At 37.2% G+C, this 22947-nt stretch overlaps 1 protein-coding gene across 6 annotated transcripts in view; it reads left to right on the forward strand.

Annotated features, from left to right (window-relative positions):
* The first annotated feature begins 907 nt into the window (after window positions 1–907).
* DCP1B (decapping mRNA 1B) overlaps window positions 908–22947 on the forward strand; it is a 54775-nt gene continuing 32735 nt past the window's right edge. For 2 of the 6 annotated variants that reach the window (XM_081820961.1, XM_031037939.2), the window contains exons 1-3: window positions 908–1111; window positions 7133–7173; window positions 11399–11526. In XM_081820961.1, coding sequence (XP_081677087.1) covers window positions 962–1111; window positions 7133–7173; window positions 11399–11526 — 319 coding nt within the window. In that variant the 5' untranslated portion in view covers window positions 908–961. Of the gene's footprint in view, window positions 1112–7132; window positions 7174–9748; window positions 11527–22947 lie in introns of all 6 variants that reach the window. The other 4 variants (XM_081820964.1, XM_081820965.1, XM_006742318.3 and 1 more) reach the window with 3 other exon arrangements.

The raw sequence follows: 22947 nt of genomic DNA on the forward strand, positions 1-22947 counted from the left end.
ATTTTTTTTTCACACAGAATTTAAAAAGTGTGGGGCCCCTGTGTGACTCAGTTGGTTGAGCCACCAACTCTTGGTTTCGGCTGAGGTCCTGATCTCAGGGTGGGGAGACCCAGGCAGGTCCGGCTCTGGGCTCCGCTCGGAGTCATGCTTCAGATTCTCTCCCTCTGTCCTTCCTCCACTCACACACGCACTCGCTCTCTCGCTCCCAAAAAATAAATCTTTAAAAAGTGAACCAAAGAGTTGAACTCTAATAAAACTAATAATTTTTACTGCTTTATGGAGAACACTCTCAAGTGACGCTGACTTTTACCGCGGTACCCCGCTTTGAATCACTCTAAGACGCCTGAACTTTTACTCACCATTGTTTTTGCACTATCAGTGCAAACATCAACACAGTGAAAGAGGCAAATAAATCTTAGCATTGTCACGAAAATGGTTTTGACACGGTAGACCCCTGAAAGGGTCTCAGGAATTCTCAGGGGGTTCGAGAACCACACTTTGAGAACCACTGGGTATTTGTACATACAGAAATCACAGTTCCCTTTCTCTTCAGTTAATTAATTCTTGAAGTTTATTTATTGTTATAGGTTTGACCACTGAGCGTCAAAGAAAAGACACTCCAAAGCGTCGAACACATTCAAGAGATACACCCTGTCGCGCATGCAGCTCCAAGGCTCGCGTAGAAAGAAAACAGCGTTTGGGGAGGAGGACCCGGATTCAGACCTCCAGCCCGGACTTGCGGTTGCCCCCGGCAACGATCGTCGGGGAGGGAGCGCGGCCATCGATTAGTAATGTCTGGCGTCCGTCACCGGACGTGGGGGCGGGGGCATGGCTGGAGAAGGAAGGCCTCCCCGGACTTGCGGTCGCCGCGTGTTTTCGGTTGCGAGGTGGCTCGTTCGTTCTGCGATCTATTGAGAGTGGCTTCCGACAGCCCTGGGTTGATGTCGGGGAGGGAGGGAAGATGGCGGCCGTGGCGGCGGGCGGCCTGGTGGGGAAGGGGCGCGACATCAGCCTGGCGGCCTTGCAGCGCCACGACCCCTATATCAACCGCATCGTGGACGTGGCCAGCCAGGTGGCTCTGTACACTTTCGGCCATCGGGCCAACGAGTGGGTGCGTGCGGACGCGACGGGGCCGTGCAGGCAGGGGGAGGGTGGGGACGGGGTCGTCAGACTCGGGGCTCCAGAAGCCAGTGAGGGGGAGGAGACGCTGACGCCTTGGAGGTGGATGGAGGTGGATGGTGGTGGATCACGGCCTGAGGCCGAAGTTGTGGCAACTGGACCCCTGGGCCGGGGGTTTTGGGGAAGAGGGAGGCCGCTCTGAGAAGCCACCTGAAGTTGGGGAAAGGACTTAAATATCTACGATACCCCACGTGGGGAGACCGGACCGATCAGGGACGGGACCCGGAGAGCTGAAGCAAGGAGGGGGGGCCTGATGATTTGAGGCCGGAAGACTGATGTACTCCGAGAAAGTAAAGCGGGATTCTGTTACTGTGAAACGTGGCTGCAGGGGAGGCGGGGTAGGGAGGAATGAAAAAGCCGAGTTATGGTTCTGGAACATCAGTCTTAGATGGGACGAAGAGAAGTCAAACCTTGATAGAAGGGGAGAAATTGAACTTGTGAACTCAGGAAATACACCAAGAAAAGAGCAAACATCGGGAAATAGAGGACAAAATGGGGGCTGGGTCTAACACTTCGAAGGGGGCTGACGCTCTTGGAAAGATCATTACACTACAGCCTACCAAGACCAAAATGAGTTTGAAATTTGAGTCCATTTGGGAGCCGAATTATTTAGTGCACTTCTCAAAACAGAAACCCAATAAATGGCAATGGGATGAAATTTAATTTTCCTCACAATTACAATGGGGTAGGAGCATAAGACACTTGAGTCCTTTGCAGGAATTACTGCGTGTGATTCTGTAACCCACCCACTTGAATAGAGAGATGTAATTTTTCTTTTCCTCGTTTATGATTTTTGTCCCAAATAATGATCCATCCATTATATAACCATCCATTATTTTAAACTAAGTTAGAAAACAATATAAAGAACGGGGCGTGGATGAATGGATTTCAGGTGATTTTTTTTTTTAATGTATTCTCCAAGACATCAAAATTCAATCAAGGAAAACATGCATATTGAACAAATTCATATATTTTTTAACATTTACATAGCCTGTTTCTCTAGTCTAGTGTGGACCTTGAGCAGTCTGTAATAAAAAATTCACCTGAAAATCATTAACAAAAATAAAAAGATTAAAAAGGAGGTCCTAAAATGGGAGAGAAGAAAATAGTTTTGCCCTAAGTTCTTAAGTGAGGAAATTTGCTGGAACAGAGCAAGGAATTTCGGCCTGTACTCCTAGTTGTCAAGCAGAAAAGGAAAACAGGGAGATATCTTCAATATTCACCATTATGTAATAGAAAGTATACCACTTGGGTCAGCAGAGAGGTTATTTCCTACTAATTTTCAGGGGAATTTGTCACCTGGGTCTTTATATAAAGGACATTGAGCAATGTACTGGATGATTTCATCAATGGCAATTTAGAAAAAATACAAAGATATTCTACATATTGTATTGCTGTTATACTGCTCTACAAAAAAAATGCCAAAGGCATAATGTGTTAATTCTGTCAAGGTAATCTTGTAGGAGGTAAAGGATCAGGGATGTACAGTAATGTGAGCCTACTTGACAGTGGGATTAGAGTATGGAGAATCTTGAGAAATTGTTAACATGTAGAGGAAAGAATTCCTCTTGGAAAACAATTGTCTCCTATAAGCTTTTGACAGGATCTCTGTGATAGATACCTGTTCAAATAGTTAGAGGTTTATTAGATAGCCAGTGAAGTCTTTCTAAAGCCTTATCAAAAGGCAGAAGTGTCACAATGCATTATTTACAGGAGTTATGTTTTCCTGCTTCCTGGACTTGTTGCCTTCACACAGGGCATAATTCATTCAGTAAAAGGTCATTCTTTCAAAGTACTAATCTTCAAGGCTGTGGTAGCCAGAAAAAAGAGACCTAGTTAGATGCAGAGCAGTTGCTGAGGGTAAACAGTTTGTCGCCACCGTCTCCATATGCCATCACTCAGGGCCTCTGGATGTGAGCTTTTTGAACATAAACCTACTGAATTATAAAGAACATTCTTGAGATTGGTGGTGAAAGTATACGCAAGAAAGCAGATGGGAGGTAAAGGAGGGGAATTCTTACTACACTAAAATAGATGAAGAATGACTTCAGGCATTCAGTGCAGGAGATATTAGGAATGAAGGGTAGACAGAAAATGAGGTGCTTGAAGGAAGGATTAAGAATATGTCATGACCGGAATAGGAATTTAAGATCTAGAACTACTTCCCATTCATTATCTGGAGACTTCTCCCCCAAAATACCTACATGTCATTTGAAGAATATATTTTCACTTCTTAGTCCTTAGAGTAGTGATTCATAACTAGTTTTGATTTTGTCTCCAGAGAACTTTTGGCAGTATGACCAAAATTTTTGGTTGTCACACTAACAGGGAACATACCACTGGCATCCAAAGGATAGAGGCCAGGGATGCTGTAAAATACCCTACACACAGGATAAGCCCCCATGACAAAGATTTATCTGGTCCCAAATGTCAGAAGTGCTGAGCTTGAGAAACTGCCTTAGTGTGACTATTGTCCTGTTTCTAGCTAGTGTTCTAAGTTTCCTATGTATCAAAATCACTTGGGAGTTTTGAAAAGTGTAACCTGCCAGATCAGTATCTCTGGATGTGAAGTCCGGGCATTGCTGTTTGTTAAAGACTTCATATAGGTGACTTAGATGCTATGTGCATGATTGAGAGAGAAAGGTTTATGGGGATAAATGGAGACCTACTTTTTCATTGTATTAACATAGATAATTAGTAATATAGAGCTTGCTTTGGGTTGTTTGAAAAGTGTCAAATACTGTGCCATCCCAATAATTTGCCAACTAGCACTATTTTATATTCCATCATCTTATTTTAAATTTTGAACTGCTTAATTTTTTAATACATGTTAGATTTTATAATAGGGTGTAATATTAAATCATTAAATTGTACTTTTAAAATTTTAGCTAAAATTCCCCAGAACTATAAACTAATAATTTAACAAAGAAGTCCTCCTTAGCTGGAGGACCTAAGGAGGATCTAATAAAATCTTGTTCTAACTATACCCCAGAACCCCAACCCTGAGCTTTGCCCAGAAAGAAAAAAAAAATCTGGTTACCCTTGGATCTGGAGGCACCAGGAAAATGCATGAATGTGAGCTGTTTCAGCCTTGATAGATCAGAATTTACATTTCCAAAGCCCCTTTTATCCATGTGTAATAGACCACTTAAAATATGTTTTTGTTTTTTTAATCGAAAGATCACAGTGGTATAAGCTAGTTATCTCTTTTCAGTGTAGAAACTGAGACATAGAATAATAAACTAGTTAGCCCAGTATGACCTGGCAAGAACGCACTCCAGGTATTCGTAATCAAGATTTAAGAAATCCCCTATACACTTTAGTGCTGATGACAATGCTCCTGGTGGGCAAAGTATGGAGTGGATTTTGTTTGGTGCAGACTTTCCCAGTTATGGGTCTGGATCCCAAGGAAAACTCTCCAAAGATGTTGCTTGATGTTCATTGTACAGGGAGACCGGGTCTGTGGTATTGGGCTGTGGGAGTCTGGCCCCTAGCTAGTCAGGGGAATTTCAAACTTTATTTAAAGACCTGTTGCAATTGAAGATGGCCACAAATTCTTTCACATTTTTCAATCAAGAAGTGGGGTTCATTACCTTGAGGGCACTATGCTAAGTGAAATAAGTCAGAGAAAGTTACCAATACTGTTTGAACTCACTAATATGTGGAATCAAAAAAAAAAAAAAATGGCTTGTTACAAGTTGGAGAATTTCAGGAGAAACATGCCTTTTACATTTCTGATTCTAGATTTTTCAAAACTAAAATTGGGCATTAAATTCTTTTTTTTTTTTTTTTAAGAAGTAATTTCCATTGCTACTTCATGGAGGAAGAAGGGAAACAGTCAAAAGCTCTTAGCTATGTGTACTGATCCATAGAAGCAGGTTTGGATCGCTAAGATAAAACAGTCTAAGATCAAATACTGGAAGACAGGAAAGTGTTTTGGCCTTGGAGCAAGTGGTCCTCACGATGCACCTAGACTCTTCTCCAGTTCCTTAATCTGTATCTCTGTTTCAGCTTCTTATCAATGTAATAAATAATACCAAATATTTCATTTTTACACATTTTTTCTTGAAGGCTCTGTGGACTATAAATACTTGCCAACTGTACCAGTTGAACTTTAGGAATGCCCACAAATTTTTAGACTTGTTTGGGTAGTATTTATTGTTCTATAGCGGCCATTTTCTCAATGATTAATATTGTGGAAGTTTTTAGGTAATTCTTAGCACTTAAAGTGCACCCAGGATATAGATTTCTCAACAGATAAGAATTAACCCTGTTTGTTTACACAAGGAAAGATAAGTAATAATGTTTCTGTATTTTTTTTTTTTTTATTTTGACTCAGTATTTTTCAAAGCACAGTGGAAAAGGGCCACATTTGAGAAGTAAGGATATTTTTCACAGGACGCTGTAGTGATTTATATGAACTTTATAATAAATACGAACTTTATAATAAATCCATTTTAAGGATGAACTCTAACTTTCTTCCCAATGTTTATGTATTAGAGAAAAGACTGACTAAAATTGTTTTTAACTGTTATAAATTCTTTATTTCTAATTGCATATTCTATGATGAGGATTAAAATCCTCATTGTTGCTAAGTAATTTACTCTTAATATCCATTTGCTCTTAAAAAACAATGTTTGGTGATGTTTGACACAATTTGGGACATCGTGGATTTTGACTTCAGGACTCCTAGTACAGTTCTCTGGGCAAAGGCAGCAGTTTTCACATAGCGTACATCAGAATCACCTGACAGCTTAGTGAACATGAGGTTGGGCATCACCCCCACAGTCTGAGTCTGTAGGTCTGGGAGGAGCCCAAGAATTTGCATTTCTATCAAGTTCCCAGGTGATGCTGATACTGCTGAATGGGGGACCATGCCTTAAGACCCACTGAAGTAAGGTGACCAGGAGAATTGCTGAAACTACTTGAGCATGTGAGAGGATCATGCTTCCAATGTTTTATGTGCCTTTAAAAAAATTACCATGTAATATTATACCCTTGTTCTTAAAGAGTGTATTTTCCCCAAAACTATAGAGTACTTAAATTTTGAATGATTTTGGTAATAGAGATTAATAATAAAATATTAGGTTAGATAGAATGGTGAAACTAAAGCATGTAAGTAGCAAAAGTACCTTTTAAATTCTGAATTATAATAATCTGATTACTAGTTAAAACATTTTTTTTTTTAGTATGCATTGTACTGACGAACATTTTCATCAGGGCCTGGGCTCCTGTCTTCAGAGAGATGGAAGAGAGCCTTTCCAAATGAACTGAAATGATAGTTTATCACTTTTACTTTACCATTTAACCAGTTTCTCTTAGGCAGATTTCTTGAGTCCAAGCTTGGCAATGTTTCTAACTTGATTTCAAAGATGCAAAATAGACTCTAAATATTCCACACCACGTTGGTGATTAATTTGTCTGAAAACTACAGCATTGTTGCTCTCTTCTGTGTTGTAGTCAAAGTAGGATTATTGACAGATCATCTGCTCTCCTAGGTGACAGGATATGGCAAGAGAAAATGAACCCAGACAATAAAGAGAGGGATAATGAAATGTGAACACCAGTGACTGCCGCAGCCACGTACCCAGGTCACAGGGTAGAGGAGAAGGCAGCACACTTAGCATCTCCTCTTTCAAAGGAAATCCGTGGAGCGTATTTGTTTTTGTATTACTTTAGCCAGAGGTGTGTTGCTGTCTCTGTCTTTGGTAAAGAGAGATAATGATGGTTTATTTCGTGAATGACAAAAGGAGAATGGCTGCTTCCTGCTGCCTAATCAGCGGAGCCACAACCTGGCTAAGAAACTGCTTTTTTCCTTTCCCTAAGAATAATCCCTCCTGTTACATGGATTGGCCTTACTTGAAACTGAATGTTCTCTAGCCTCTGTGCAAGTTACTATTAATGAAGAGAATATACAGATTTTGCTGTTTGTTTGTTTTTTGTTTTTTTTTAGGAAAAGACTGATGTGGAAGGAACCTTATTTGTTTACACAAGGTAAGAGTATTTCCCTTTATGAAGAAACTGACAGTCTTTGAAAGAATATTTTAACTCAATTGTGTCACTCTTCTTCAAATGTAGTTTTATTTCAAAGAGAAGTGAAAAATCCTGAATCTTAGTTTGAAGTTATTAGTGATATAAGGAAGGGAATACTAATAATGTCACCTGGTATAGTATGAGGAATACTAATTTCAGAATGTAATTTAAACTCCAGTATTGGTGAGCTTAAATCTCTGTGTTCTTTTTAAAACAGTATTAAATATTTATCCTTTAATTCAAATGAATGGTACAGAGTCCTTGAATATAATGCATTGGCAAGAAGCTAGAAGTACACTATTAAGAATATTAGATTTTTTAATCACTATTTGGAAAAAGGTTTTATTGGTCACCTCCCCACTCACCTGCCTTTGACTCTTTAAAGACGTGTGCTCCAAAACTAAAGATATCTTTGAGTCCTCCATTATATAACTAATATAGAATATATTTCCAGATAAATTTAATAAATTCATGTTTTTTGTCATTTGTATCAGAAATTGTTAATATCACATAGTATGTATATTGTCTTAATACTTAAGCATTTTATTCACATAAACATTCACATAAACTGTCCATCATTGTCACTGGGAGGACAAAGATAAAATACAAAGGCCTAGTACAAACCCTTCTAGAGCTAACAGCTTCACTGCGGAGACAGAAAATGCACATACACACACACACACACACATATTTTTTTTAGACATTCACATTTAAAGATAAACCCCCCCAAAATAAATAAAAATAATAAAAAATAAAGATAAGTCCCAATAGATAGCTTATCCTCAGGGCCAGCTGAAAAGTTATAAGCAATGAATGGGCTGCTATGATTATGGAAGGCTGTATAGAATTGGTGCGTCCAGAGTAGGCCTCAGGAATAAGGTAGCACTTAACTTGCATAGAGGAGGGGAAGGGCTGTCTCCACAGGAAGAATGGCAGAAGCTGAGGCATAGGACCTAGTTTGGTGAAGGGACAGTAAGGAAAATTACTTTTGGCTGCAGAGAGTTTATACTGGTTTATAGCAGTTAGAAGACAGGGTAAAGAAATTTTGCTGGCTTAGAATGTCAGACCAAGGATTTTGAAATTTATTTTCTTAGCAGTAGGGAGTCACTGAAGGTTTATAAACAAGGAAGTAATAGAGTTATAGCAAAATGTGTGGGGAAAGTCAGTGTATTAGCATTATGAGGATGCACTGGTTCTAGAAGAAGTTGGGCTTAGAGAGGACAATGAGAAGATTATTACAGGGGAGTAGGTATGAGATGATGGGAGTATGGGACTAGAATGGTAGAAGCTGAGATTGAAAAAATTTCTTGAAAGATTGCACGTATAGAGGAAATGTTAATATTTAAAAAAAAACTAAGATGTTAAAAAAAATATTTAAAAAAAAACTAAGATGTTTAAATAGACAAAGAATGACAGAATCGTGAGCAGTATGGAAGGATAGGAGGTGGAGAATCTGGTTTGAAGATAATTTTATTTTGAAATAATGATTTTGGAGTAATAGCAGGACATTCAAATAAGATGTCAGGTCCCTCAGGACAGGTTAGGGATGGAAATACAGAGCTTGGAGTCATCTGCCTTAAACTGGTCATTGAAGCCATGAGAGTACAAGTGTTCTCTGAAGGAGAAGAAAGTGATGAGGGCTAGTGGTTGAGTTTTTGGGGCCCAGAGATACAGAGAAGAGTCAGCCATACAGATACAAGCAACACGAGAACCCAGTTGCAGGCCCAGTGCAAGCATGGCAGAAGAGTGTGTAGGTGGAGGCTGAAGCTACAGTGGGAGTGGAAAGAAAGGAATGGATGAGCAAGGCCATCGGAGTAGGTAGAGGAGATTGGTTTATTAGAAAAGTGGTGGGAGTGCCTAAGAGCCATTGGCTACTTTACATTATGTTCAAAAACATTCCAAAAGCACCAGAGCATACCGCCAAGTGAGTATAAACTCCTCTTGAGAATTCTGAAGTGTGAAAAGAAAACCAGATGACCTCTGACTTATTCCAAGCACACACAAAGAGTGCATTTCTCATTCATTTCGTACAAGTATTACTCTTTTGAGACGTGAAAGAAAAGATGTATTAATATATGCTAATGATTTGTTTTAGGGATTTTTAGTAGGCCCTCTCTCTCTCTCTCTTTTTTTTTTTTGACTGCAGAAGATTAACAAATTATACAAGTATTTTCTCTTTTGTGCCCAAACCAAATGTAGGTTTGCATTTTCAAGTATTTCTTAATATACTCTGAGTTCCAAATGGAACTGTCAGTTCAACATTAGGCTGAGAACAACTCTTTTCCCTGTTCCTTAATCTCTTCCCCAAATCTAACTCCTCAAGAATAGGGTCTTTTCCCATCTCCCCCCACCCCCACCCCCGACCCTTCCCTGGGTGTGGACCAGCCCCCCCCCTCCCCAGTCGGATAGATGCCAGATTCTAGCATATTGAGGTCTTTCCTCAGTAGAGAATGACAGAAAGCTCATAAAAGTCAGAAGGGAATTTTTAGTACAGGTAATGGAGCTGCTGGTGATAATATTTCGACTTCTGTTACAGATATTGCTTTAGAGGAACTGGCACATTCATCCCCTGAGCCTATTTTATAAATTATGAGATGGTATAGTAACCATACTATTAGAGAGGTAAGGTCCTGTTGTGATAATGAAATACTTGAAGAATCAAATTCTGATTCTGTATAAAAACACCTAATCCCATTTAAAAAATTATTTCTTTTCTTTATTTCCTCCCATGGCTTGCTTTCTGTAATAGAGAGTTCAGAGACACCCACTGGTGATTTTTGAACTTGACACTTCCAGAGGACCCTCTGTTAGAGATCTTGGGAACTCTTTTTCATTCTTCCTCAGAATTTAAGTTGAAATGATTATCATGATGCTTTCTAGTATTGATTATATGCCCACCACTGCTTTACCTTTTTGTAAAATAAGTTAGGCAAGGATTGCCTTCCATCAAGTTTAAAATTGGAGGTCTCAAAAGAAAAGTCCGTAAGTAGTACTGTAGCTGTATTTTACTTCTTTAGTAGCATCAAAGGGTTAATGTGAAATAAAACTAAAACAAACACCTTTTCTTCCTATCGCTCAGAACATTTCTGTGGGTTGGTTACCCTGCTGCCCTAGTTTAAAGTAAATAAATGAATTCTGCTTGCTTCAGTTTCAGCGTAGAAGCATTTGGTGTTTCATTTGTCACCAGAAGTTGCACAGTTGGATTACTATATGGCTGTCACCCAAGAGTAGACAAATGCACATGTAGTTGTTAGAGTTACACTCTGTGTAATTTGGGCTCTTTCTGCCTGACAGAGAGTAGGCACTGAAGGTTAATTCAATGAAACGAAAAATAAAAAGTCACTAAATGACACGTTTTTATGGAGAAAAACTTTTATAGTAGTTTATCTATGAAGTTGTTTCCTTTATGAGGAAAACAAAATAGCTGCTTTTTTTTTTTTTAGATTTTATTTATTTATTTGACAGAGAGAGACACAGCGAGAGAAGGAACACAAGCAGGGGGAGTGGGAGAGAGAGAAGCAGGCTTCCTGCTGAGCAGGGAGCCTGATATGGGGCTTGATCCCAGGACCCTGAGATCATGACCTGAGCCGAAGGCGGATGCTTAACGACTGGGCCATTCAGGCACCCCATAAATAGCTGCTGCTTGAATTAAATTCTGTGATCTTTTAATTATACTGTATCTCATCACAGGTTCGTTGACCAGAGGGGCATCATTTCTCTAAGAAATTTTACAACTTCAATTTCAAACCAACACTAATATTTTCTATGAAAAATTTCTTTGTATGATTGTGATGTGCACTCTATACTAACTATCAAGATTCTTTAAAAGTATCTGTTAGTAATTTTTTTAAAGTGGTTAATATTTCTGCCTTAAAGGAATTTACAACCTAGATAGGGAAGCAAGATATCTATATACACATAGCTAAATAGGTAGGACTTGTGCCGAAGGGACAGCAAGGGCAGTCATGCTGGATGTATTACATATGAAGTAGTACATGAATTAGTACATTCGTACTGTTAGCCAATAGTAAAGAATCATTGCTTTGTATGTGTACAGTCTGCTTGCACAAAGCTCTCTATACATACAAAAAGGTTGAGAGACACGTTCGAATAGTAGTTCTACTAAAGTGTACTTCTGTGGAATAATTTGTCTTTTGATATCCTCCCCACCCCTTGTGATTTTTAGGTCTGCTTCTCCAAAGCATGGGTTCACCATTATGAATAGGTTGAGCATGGAAAACAGGACAGAACCCATTACTAAAGACCTGGATTTCCAGCTCCAGGATCCTTTCCTTCTCTACAGAAATGCCAGATGTGAGTCTTTCTTAATGCATTGGGTAGTTTTATTTCTGCAGTTTGGCCAAGTGTTTAAAATTGTATAGTAGATGTCTTTGTGTTTGTGTTCAGTATCAGTGACTCTTAGTGTCAGCGTCAGTTAACTTGGGAAATACGCATGTCCAGTTGAGGGAATCGCTTCTTCCTCGTGAAAGTTTCAATGAAAATGATGTCAATATGGTAATGTAAGTATTTGAACCCTGTTTTCTGCTGCTAGACCTGTTCGTGTGAACCCATCGTAGATTTTAAACCTGGGTAGGGCTGGGTGAGGCGAATTCTTGGTCAGGAGACTGCAGAGGGACAGACACATGGGCAGGGCTACAGATACAGAATGAATGATTTAGCTAGTGGTACTTTTTCCTTGTGCATCACTTCAGACTGAGCATCCGCATAGGAAATTGGAGGAAGAAGGCCTATATTCTAGATTGCCATCTTTTGAACACATAGTAAATGAAAAACCAAAGTCCAAAGAGTTTTGGTCATTTAGAATTTCGTAAACTTTGTAATGTTGAAGTTATATTAGGTAACTAAATAGTCCTTGCCTTATTTGAAATGAGGTGTAGCAATCGTCTATCCAATATTCTGTCCCCATTTTACTCTTGTGATTATCTGACCACTTGTGTTGGACTACTGGGCAGCACAGAGAAAAATTGATGAAAAATATATGAACTGCAGGAGCATCTCCATACACAGAAAATGAGAGCATACTTAAATATAAATTGTATGTGTGTGCACGTAATCTGTGCTTTGTGCATAACTTTAAGAAAGACCTGGCAGTTAAGAAATGTTTTCCATACATTTTCCACCCTGCTTTTGAGATCAAGATAAAAGAATTTGCCAACTCTATACTATTCAGTGTAATTTTAATAATGAATGTAATACAAATAATATTTAATGTTTTAACTCCAGTGAATTTTTTGTTTTGAGATAAATATAGCATTTTAACTTATAATTATAGTCACATATAATCAAGTTGTCACGATAGGTGGTCATCTGTTATTTAGAGAATACAGTTAAGTTTTTATGAGAAAAAAGCCATTAAAACTGTAACATGACTTACCAGTGCTAAGTCCTGTGAAATAAAAATTTAGTAATACAGGGAAATATTTTGTTCTTTTCTCCTATTTCTTTGCTAGGAGTGTAGTTAAATCAGTTGTTAGTTTTTGAATTATTTGTGTGCTTATAGTTATGTCAGGTTTATTTATTTTTTTAGATTATTAGAGTCTATGTCAAATTAATATATAATTCAAACCCTAATAATATCCCCAAAATAAATATAAAATAAATGAATATTAGTGACTTATAATAGTCATTTTTGGTTGTTCTTACTTTGGTTAAATACTTGGTCTAGTCAGTATAGATAGTATTTTATTTTAAATTCTTATCACAATATTACATATTATATATCATATCACATACTATATCAAAAATATAAAAATACAAACTTTCTTTAATGTGGTTGATTTTAAAAAATAGCTTTCTACGCCCCACAGGGTTTATCTGGTAGGAAATAGTGTTTGGGTGTAGTAAACATATCAAGCCTCGCCTTGGCTCCAGGCCTCGCCTGTCTAATATGGTAGCCCCTAGCTGCAAGTGGCCATGGAGTGCTGGACGTGTGGCCAGTCTGAATTGATCTCTGCTGTGAGCGTAAAATACATACTGATTTGCAAAGACTTAGTACCAAAAAAGAATGTAAAAAAAAGTCTCATTAATAATTTTATATTGATTTATCTGTTGAAATGATAATATTTTGAATCTATTGAGTTAAATAAAATATATTATTAAAATTAATTTCACCTGCTTCTTTTAATTTTTTTATTTAAAATTAAATGTGTGGTCACATTTGTGGTTCACCTTATATTTCCATCGAACAGCACTGTTCTAGGCATTTTCATTTATTTTACCATATTTCATAATCACAACCTTGTAGGGCAGACATTTTCACTGTCATTTTGCAGATGAGAAAAGTAGGCTCAATGAGATGACAGACCTGACAGAAACCTGTAAATTCTGCTTTTTTTTTTTTTTTTGCTTTTTCTACATCATCTGTACTATTCTCTGCACTATTAAACATGAATGCAAATTGAAAGCAGCCTTTTGGATGCATAACAAAATATTTCTAATGAATTTCCATAAGAAAGAAGTGAAATCAGTTGAACAGCAAAGAGTGGAAGGGAATGGATCTATTTACCTTTCTGGGTTTATTTGCTTTTGATTTTCTCCTTAATATCTGGTACTAATTGCCTTTGCAGCCATAGTCTTTGGTTTTAGTTTATTTGTAAAAGCCTTTTCAGTCTCTGTCATCAAAGGTTCACAGGAGAGTTTACCCCAGGTTGCTTTCAGAGTCTCAGATATTTCTCAGATGTTTATAAAGAATTCAAATACTTTATGTAATAATCCTATATGGTTTACATATTTTCTAATAACATATAGATTGTCCTTTGAACAATGAAGCCAGCTTTATTCAAGAATGGCTTTTGGGGCGCCTGGGTGGCTCAGTTGGTTAAGCGACTGCCTTCGGCTCAGGTCATGATCCTGGAGTCCCGGGATCGAGTCCCGCATCGGGCTCCCTGCTGTCAGCAGGGAGTCTGCTTCTCCCTCTGACCCTCCCCCCTCTCAGGTACTCGCTCTCTCTCATTCTCTCTCTCTCAAATAAATAAATAAAATCTTTAAAAAAAAAAAAAAAGAATGGCTTTTAAGACTCTGTACCCCTCAAGACCTGTATAATTAAGAACCTCTCTGTATAGCGTTGGCATTTCACTTGGCCTAGGTATGTCATAGGCCGTATTTGGACATGTCAACAGGTAGAGTTGATTTAGGTTTGTGGTGAGTTTTCTCATGGAGTGTTTTAGATTTACTAAGTTAAAAAAAAAATTAGTACCTAGGGAGTCAATTATCCCAGTCTTGGATTGGATGAATTTAGAAAAACAAAATCAAGGAGTAAAAATCTTAAAATTTCTTCATTTAATTAAAAAAAAAGATGTTTAATAAATAAGTAACTTTGAACTTGATCAAACACAAAATATATGGTTTTATTACATTAAAGGATTTATAGTTTTTAAGCTTGGTTATAATTGGACTTGGCTTATATAAACTTTAAATATAAGATAGCTGTTAATTAAGGACAGAAATTCATTTATTCAACAAACATTTACTGAGCATTTACTGTCCGCCAGGCACTATGTCAAGGCTTTATATGGGTGATTTAACTTTTGTAACTTTTTCTTGGAAATGCTGTTATTCTTGTTTTATAAATGAGGAACTGAGATTAAAGAGATTTAAATCATTTACCAGGGTCCATGACAATTTTGAGGTGGAAATAGCCTTGGAACTGGGAAAGCCTAAGTCTGTTTTTTATTTTATTTATTTTAAGATTTTATTTATTTATTTGAGAGAGCATGCAAGAGCAGGGGGAGGGGCAAAGAGAGAGGGAGAAGCAGACTCCCCACTGAGCAGGGAGCCCAATGCTGGGCTCCATCCCAGGACCCTGAGATCGTGACCTGAGCTGAAGGCAGACACTTAACTGACTGAGCCACCCAGGCACCCTGAGAAAGCCTAACTTTAAAAGCCCAGGCCCAAGCAGTGATAGTACTAACACATATGAATGATGCATTTGAGCAAGGTTTACCTTTTAAGAAATACTTAATCTTTTTACTGCACACTCCAAAATTTAAAAAGCAAGTTTTTCTTTAAGTTGAAAATCTCTTATATCTCAGTTATTAGGAGAATATCAAATAAAAACTAATGTAATAAAAAGCTGAATTTGACCATTTCTATTAGAGCCCTTTAGCAACCATTTTCTGTATTTTCCATTTCATAACTAAATAAGATTGTATTTTCCCAAATATAAGATTTAAGATAAGTTACAGACAGCAGAGGCAGGTAGATTTCAGAGTTAGACCAACATGTTGAATATACCATTGTCTGTGGCTACAGGAGTAGAATGAAATTCTTTTAAGCTGCTTGATTTCATTGCAGACATAAACCTGGAGCTTAGAGGAAATGATAAAAGGCAAAATCAAGATATTCAAGATCAAAGTTGTTTTAGAAACTCCGCCTCAGTTTTAAAGTGAATTTACCATATTGGATAGTTTTGTATTCAGAAAGAAATACAGTTTAAATCCTTTATTGACATTTGTAGGATCTGGGAAGAACTGCTATAAATAATGGAATATGGGACACTAAATGAAAATGATAATTACAGACAGCCCTCTTCTTTCAAATAGGCCATGTCCTAGCAGTTCCTTTTAAAGTAATTGGTGGACTTTGGTTAAACATGGCATATTGGATACATTCCTGTTGTTCTCCTAAAACTGTTGAAATGACAATAAAGGAATAAAAAGAGACATAAACCTACAAGGGTGGAGGATGCATTTCATGAAAAAGATGGAATAAACAGGAAAGAGGAAGGCATGCCATGATAGCTTTATTATTCATAATTTATTAACTTTGCCTCCCTGCAGAAGATTATATATCTCTGCTCTGTTGATGTCAGACTTGACTACATGATTTGGTTCCTCCTCCCACTGATCCACCCTCCAGGAGGATATGTAGGATATGTAGGATATATACCCTGTTGAACTCAAGTATGGCTGTGTGAATTGCTTTGGCCAGTAAAATGTGGGTAGAAGTGTTTTGTGTCATTTCTGAGCAGATACTTTAAGAACTAGTTCATGATTCACCATTCTCTTTTCCTTCTGCTATGATGACCAGCAGTGTTCTAGGCAGAGGCTGCTTTGTCAGCCTGGGTCCTGGAATGAAGATAACATGACACAGAGGTAAAAGTGACCTATGATGGACATGTAATGTGTACAAGAAATAAATCTTTATCACTGAAAGCCATTGAGATTTTGGGGTCATCTGTTACTGAAGCATAATTGGGCCTGTTATGATGGATACATAGCCATCCAGGAAAAAGGGGATCCAAATACTGGATGGAGGTAAAGGAATTCTGAGAACAGTGGTCAAGAGGAATCCCATAATGACCCCTGTGCAACGGAAGATCAGTCAGTCTAAGTTAAAGTATAAGGATAAAGGGCTTCAGGAAGGGTGTCCAAGAAAAACTTTACAACTAATACCTTGAGTCTATTGGGACATTTATAGTTTCTTGTTAAGAAAGTTTGGTGATGCTATAGAAACATTGAAAACTGAGAGAGGGATGGAAAAGTACAACAAAAGGAGGCAATTCTTAATTCCTGGGAAAACAAAATATTGTAAAAGAAAGGAAATATAATTATAGTACACTATATGGCTCTGCAGATTATAATAATTAAATTATATGAATAGTAGATGACTAAATTATGTACATGTATTATTTTGATAATTAAAAATTTAAAAATTGGATAGCAGAATACATTCATAGAAAAAATATTTTAGTTGGTGGTGAGTCAACTCCTCCGTGAGTCAACTCACGAGTCTTTTAGCCCATTGTGCACATACTGAAGAGTTGCACATTATAACATTATAATGATGCATGTATGAAATACAGCACTAGCATGTATAGCATTATTTCTGTAGGAAAATTCACTCAAGAGTGAAACTTACGTATATATCCCCAAAAGTATAACTTCCTTAGCTGCAGGGCAGAGGTCTTGTAGTGCTCATTTGTAGTAACAGATTATTTGTAAGGCTAAATATTCATATAAATTATATTTTAGCATGTTTAGTAATAGTAAAGTTAACTGAAGTTTTCTCAGACAATTGCTAAGTCCTAGTTCAGTAGTGGTTCTGCTGCTCTCTCCTTATAACAAAAAGGGATTAAGCTTCCAGCACCAGCCAAAATACAGTAAGTTCACTATCAGACATCTCTCACTGTTTAAAACTAAAAGTTCTAAATACAAAAAGCAACTAAGTGAAGATTCTGAAGGTAAACAAAAGGTATATTGGGAAGGTAAATCAAAACCTGAAGAACAACCAGTATGGTGGTGAATTTCTGCATTTTATTCTTTTCTTATCTGCTGATGGTGACTCAAGAGTGGGCCAAGTTGCAGAACCATGGACAAGAACAACAAAAACTAAGAGAAACCTCTCTTTTTAGTTTGGGAATTGGAGAAACGGACTCCTGTGAACTACAAAGTATGAAAAGAATCTCCCCGTTTCCCCCTTTTTTCTCTCCTAGCCCTACCCTGAAGCCAGTTGTAGTGCAAAGCTGAATTGCCACTATGTCAATGATGGTGGTGGCACAGTCACCTAAAGATCCCAAGAAACAGCTTGTCTCTGCCACAGTAACTGGAAACCAGGGCCCCTGTGGTCTAAAGACTTGCAGGGACAGCAGGGAGTTCCCATTATATATTTTATCTTTCCTTTGTTTCACCCTGTGAGCAGCCCAAACTATGCAGACTGCCTGACTCTGATAAGCCAAAACTCAGAGACATGCTGACTTTATAACCAGAGGTCTGGGGAAAAGGGCCTCTGAGTCAAGCTGGAGAGTTGGGGAGATTATAGAGGAGAAAGCTGAATAAGATCTCCTAATTCTGATTATGAACTGACACAAGTCCTGGTCTCACCTGTGAGGTTCACATACATGTAACAAAGACAAACATAACAAAGGCTTTGAGAACTCACCTACAAAATAAACCATCATCCTAAGTGGTATATATGTAGGGCAGACACAGCTTTGAAATGGAACTGACATGGGAACCATTTCCCGTGAAAGGCAAGAGAGAATTTCCTATCTAAATCTAAATGAATTGGACACCTTCTCAAACAAAATAAACATTCTTTGGGAAGTTTTAAGAGTACTTGGATTCTCACAATGTAACCAAAATGTTGGGCATTTGGTACAATCCAAAATTGCTAATTATGCAAAGAACCAGGAAAATCTGATCAACTCTCAAAGGAAAAGCCAGTCAATATTGGCTACCCTGAGATGATCTAGGTGTTGGCATTATAAGACAGTGGCTTTAAAACAGTTATTATAACTATGCTCTATGAGGTAAAACTGAATACTCTAAAAATTAATGTAAAGAGAAATTCTCAGCAGAGAAATAGGTATGAAAAGAACCAAATGAATACTTTGGAACTGAATAATACAGTATTCACTGGATAGCTTATTTAATAGAATAGAGATGACAGGGGAATGAAGAGTCAGCAAATTCAAAGACAGATCAGTAGAAATTATCCAACCTGCAGAATATAGAGGAAACAGATCAAAACAAAACAGAACAAGCAAACAAAAACAGGGCCTCAGTAACCTGTAGGACAATATCAAAAGGTCTGAATTTGTGTCACTGGAGTACAACAAAAGGAGAAAAAGACTTGTTTAGAAAATATTTTGAAGAAATAATGGCTGAAAACTTTCCAAACTTGGTGAGACACAAATATATGGAGTCAAGAAACTCTATGAACCCCAAACAGGATAAACCCAAAGAAAACCATGCCTCTTTAAACATCATAATCAAACTGCCAAAAAACAAATTAAAAAAAAATTATGAAAGCAACCAGAGGAAAATGACACATATGGAGGAACAATGTTTTGAATCACCACAGATTTCTCTTCAGAAACCATAAAGCCTGGAAGACAGTGGGGCAACATTTCAAAGTGCTGAAATAAAAGAACTGCCAACTTCTAATTCTATCTCCAGTGAAAATATCTCTCAAGAATGAAGGTGAAATTAAAGACATCCTCAGAGAAAGAAAAATTAAAAGAACTCTTTGTTAACTGACCTGCTCTAAAATCAATGCTAAAAGAAGTTCTTCAGACTGAAGGGAAATGATACCAAAGGGGAAATTGGAACTGCAGGATTCCTTAGGAAGAGCAACATAAATAGTAAATATACAGGTAAATAAAAGTTATTTTTCCTCCTCTCAATATCTTTAAAATGCACAGGATTATTGAAAGCAAAAGTTGTAATGTTGTTAGGAGGTGAGTTAGTGTATGTAGATGTGATATGTGTGACAACTATAATAAAAGGGGGAGGGTAAGGGGAGCTATATAGTTGTAAAGCCTTTACATTTACTTGAAGTAGTAAAATGAAAACTAGTAGACTCTGAAAAGTTAGGTGTGTATATATATATATATATATATAGTGATTCCTAGAGCAACTACTAAAAAAAATAAAATACAAAGAGATATAGGGGGGCGCCTGGGTGGCTCAGTTGGTTAAGCGACTGCCTTCAGCTCAAGTCATGATCCTGGAGTCCCGGGATCGAGTCCCACATCGGGCTCCCTGCTCCGTGGGGTGTCTGCTTCTCCTTCTGACCCTCTTCCCTCTCGTGCTCTCTGTCTCTCATTCTCTCTCTCTCAAATAAATAAATAAAATCTTAAAAAAAAAAAGAGATATAGGTACCAATAGATAAATTAAAATAGAATATTAAAAACATTTCAAATAATACATAAGTAGGCAAGAAATGAGGGAACAGCAGAGCCAAACGTAGGAAAGACAAACATAAAACAGTAGATCTAAATCTAACTATATTAGATATATTAAATGTAAATGGTCTAAACATACCAATTAAGACAGAGAGTACTGGATTGGATAAAAAATCATGACCCAACAATATGCTGTTTATTAATTTTTTTTTTTAAGATTTTATTTATTTGTGAAAGAGAATGAGAGAGAGAGCACATGAGAGGGGGGAGGGTCAGAGGGAGAAGCAGACTCTGCTGAGCAGGGAGCCTGATGCGGGACTCGATCCTGGGACTCCAGGATCATGACCCGAGCCGAAGGCAGTCGCCCAACGAACTGAGCCACCCAGGCACCTTATGCTGTTTATTTAAAAACCCACTTTAAATGTAATGATAGAGATAGGTTAAAGGTAAAAGGATGGAGAAAGATATACCATGCAATTACTAATTAAAAGAAAGCTGGAATGACTACATTAATATCAGACAAACATTAGAACAAAGAAAACTGTCAGCGATAAAGAGGGACATGATGTAATGATAAAAAGGTTAGTTTATCCAAAATACATAACAATCATTAATATGCACCTAATAACAGAGTTTCCAAAAATGTGAAGCAAGAAGTAATAGAAATAAAAGGAGAAATGAAAACAGCAAGGATATAGAAACCCAAACAACACTATCAACTCACTTGATGTAACTGACATATATATAACATTCCATCCAACAAGAGCAGAATGCACATTCTTCTCAAGTGCACATAGAACATTCCCCAAGATAAACTTCATCATGTGTCATAAAGCAAACCTTAAAATTTTTGAAGAAATTGAAATCATACAAAGTACGCTCTCTGACCACAAAGCATTTGAACTGAGAAATCAGTAACAGAAAGATATGTGGAACATCCCCCAAATGACTGAAAATTAAACAACACACTTCTAAATAACTCATGTGTCAAAGAGGGAGACAAATTAGAAAATATATGAGCTGAATAAAAATGAAAATATAATATGTCAGATGTAACTGAGGTTGGGCTTAGAGGGAAATTTATGGCATCAAATACTTAGGTTAAAAAAGAAAGCTCTCAAATGAATACTTCGTGCTTTCACTTTAAGAAATTTGAAGAGAAGAGCAAATTAAACCCAAAGGAAGCAGAAAGAAGGAAAAAAAATAAGCCCAGGAATCAGTGAAACAAAAAACAAAAACAATAGAAAAAAATCAGTGAAACAAAAAGCTGGTTCTTTGAGAAGAGTCAATAAAACTGATAAAACCCAAGCCAGACTGATGGGGGGGCAGGGGGAAGACTCAAATGAGCAGTATCAAGAATGAAAGAGTAGGTCTCTACAGACATTAAAGGAATAATAAGGGAAATACAGTGATCTACTCCATGTCCATCAGTTTGACAGGTTAGTGAAATGGACTAATTCCTAGAAAAACACAAATCACCAAAATGTACTCAAGAAGTAAATAACCCAAATAATCCCATATCTATTAAATAAGTGGACTTTGTAGTTTAAAACCTTCTAACAAAGAAAACTCCAGGTCCAGATGGTTTCACTGGTAAATACTACCAAACATTCAAAAAAGAAATAATACTAATTTTACACAATCTCTTCCAGAAAAAGAAGAAGAAATACTTCCCAACTTATTTTATGAGCAACATTCTCCTGATACCAAAACAAGACAAATACATTACAAGAAAAGAAAATTATAGACCAATATCTCACATAAAGATATAAGAAATCATGAACAAAATAATGTTTATAGCAACATTATTCACAATAACCAAAATGTGGAAACAACCCAAATGTCCAGTGGTGGCTGAATGGATAAACAATATGTGGTATATACATACACTGGAATATTATTCAACCAGAATGAAATTCTGTTATATGCTATAACATGAACCTTGAAGACTTTACGCTAAGTGAAATAAACCAGACGCAAAAGGACAAATGTATGATTCCACTTGCATGAAGTACCTAGAATAGTTAAATTCATAGTGACAGAAAGTAGAATAGTGATGACCAGGGGCTGGAGAGAGGAGGGAATGGAGAGTTAGTGTTTAATGGATACAGCGGTTTAGTGTGGGATGACGAAAAAGTTCTGGAGACGGATGGTACTGACGGTTGCACAACATCATGGATGTACTTAATCACTGAACTGTACACTTAAATGTGGTTAAAATAGTAAGTTTCATGTTGTTTGTATTTTACCACATACACAAAATACTAGCAAATTGAGCCCAGAAACATAAAAAGGATGATGTAGCATTAGCCTTATAATTTGCTTATCCCCAGCTTATCCCCTCCATCCAAAACCATTAGATTTATCTTCCTAAAGCATAAGTCTGATCAAGTCATTTTCCTGCTCAAAATCTTAAATGCCTACCAAGTAAACATTTTCACCAGGTGTTTAAAGCTTGCTATAGTCAGGTCCCAGTTTACCTATCTGGCCTAATCCACCATTACTTTTACACACTTGTCTTCTGTTCTAACCAGACAGAACTATATGCTTTCCCAGAATACTCTTTAATTTCTTATCTCCATGCTTTTAAACATGCTTCTCATTTTTCCTCCTTGAATTCTCTCCCTCACCCTGACTAATCTCTACCATATAAATTCTCATATTTCAAAACCCAACTGAAACTGGACCTCTCCCTAATGTTTTTATAATTCCTCTATTTAGCTGTGATTTCTTGCTGCAACATATACTCTCTTACCTTGACTTTTGTTAGTATTTATTGAGCACTTGTCTATTGATAGTGATTCTGTGCTGAGTTTCGAGGTTCAATAATGAATAAGACACATTCCTTCCCTCTTAGAGTTTACTATCCTAGCACACAAGACAGAAAAATAAATATAAATATTCAAAATAATCTAAATGCTGAGCTGGAAATACACAACAGGCACTTAATGGTACTTATATTTTATCTTATATATATGCCTTAGTTTCTCTATTAGAGTGTAAGCTCCTACAAGGCAAGGTATCCTACTCGCCTGCAACACTTAATTCTTTGCATTAAATGTGTACCATTAAATATTTGCAATGAGTTC

The sequence above is a fragment of the Leptonychotes weddellii genome, chromosome 5, assembly GCF_054177405.1.
Source record: "Leptonychotes weddellii isolate Sample4059 chromosome 5, ASM5417740v2, whole genome shotgun sequence".
Taxonomy (NCBI): Eukaryota; Metazoa; Chordata; class Mammalia; order Carnivora; family Phocidae; genus Leptonychotes; species Leptonychotes weddellii.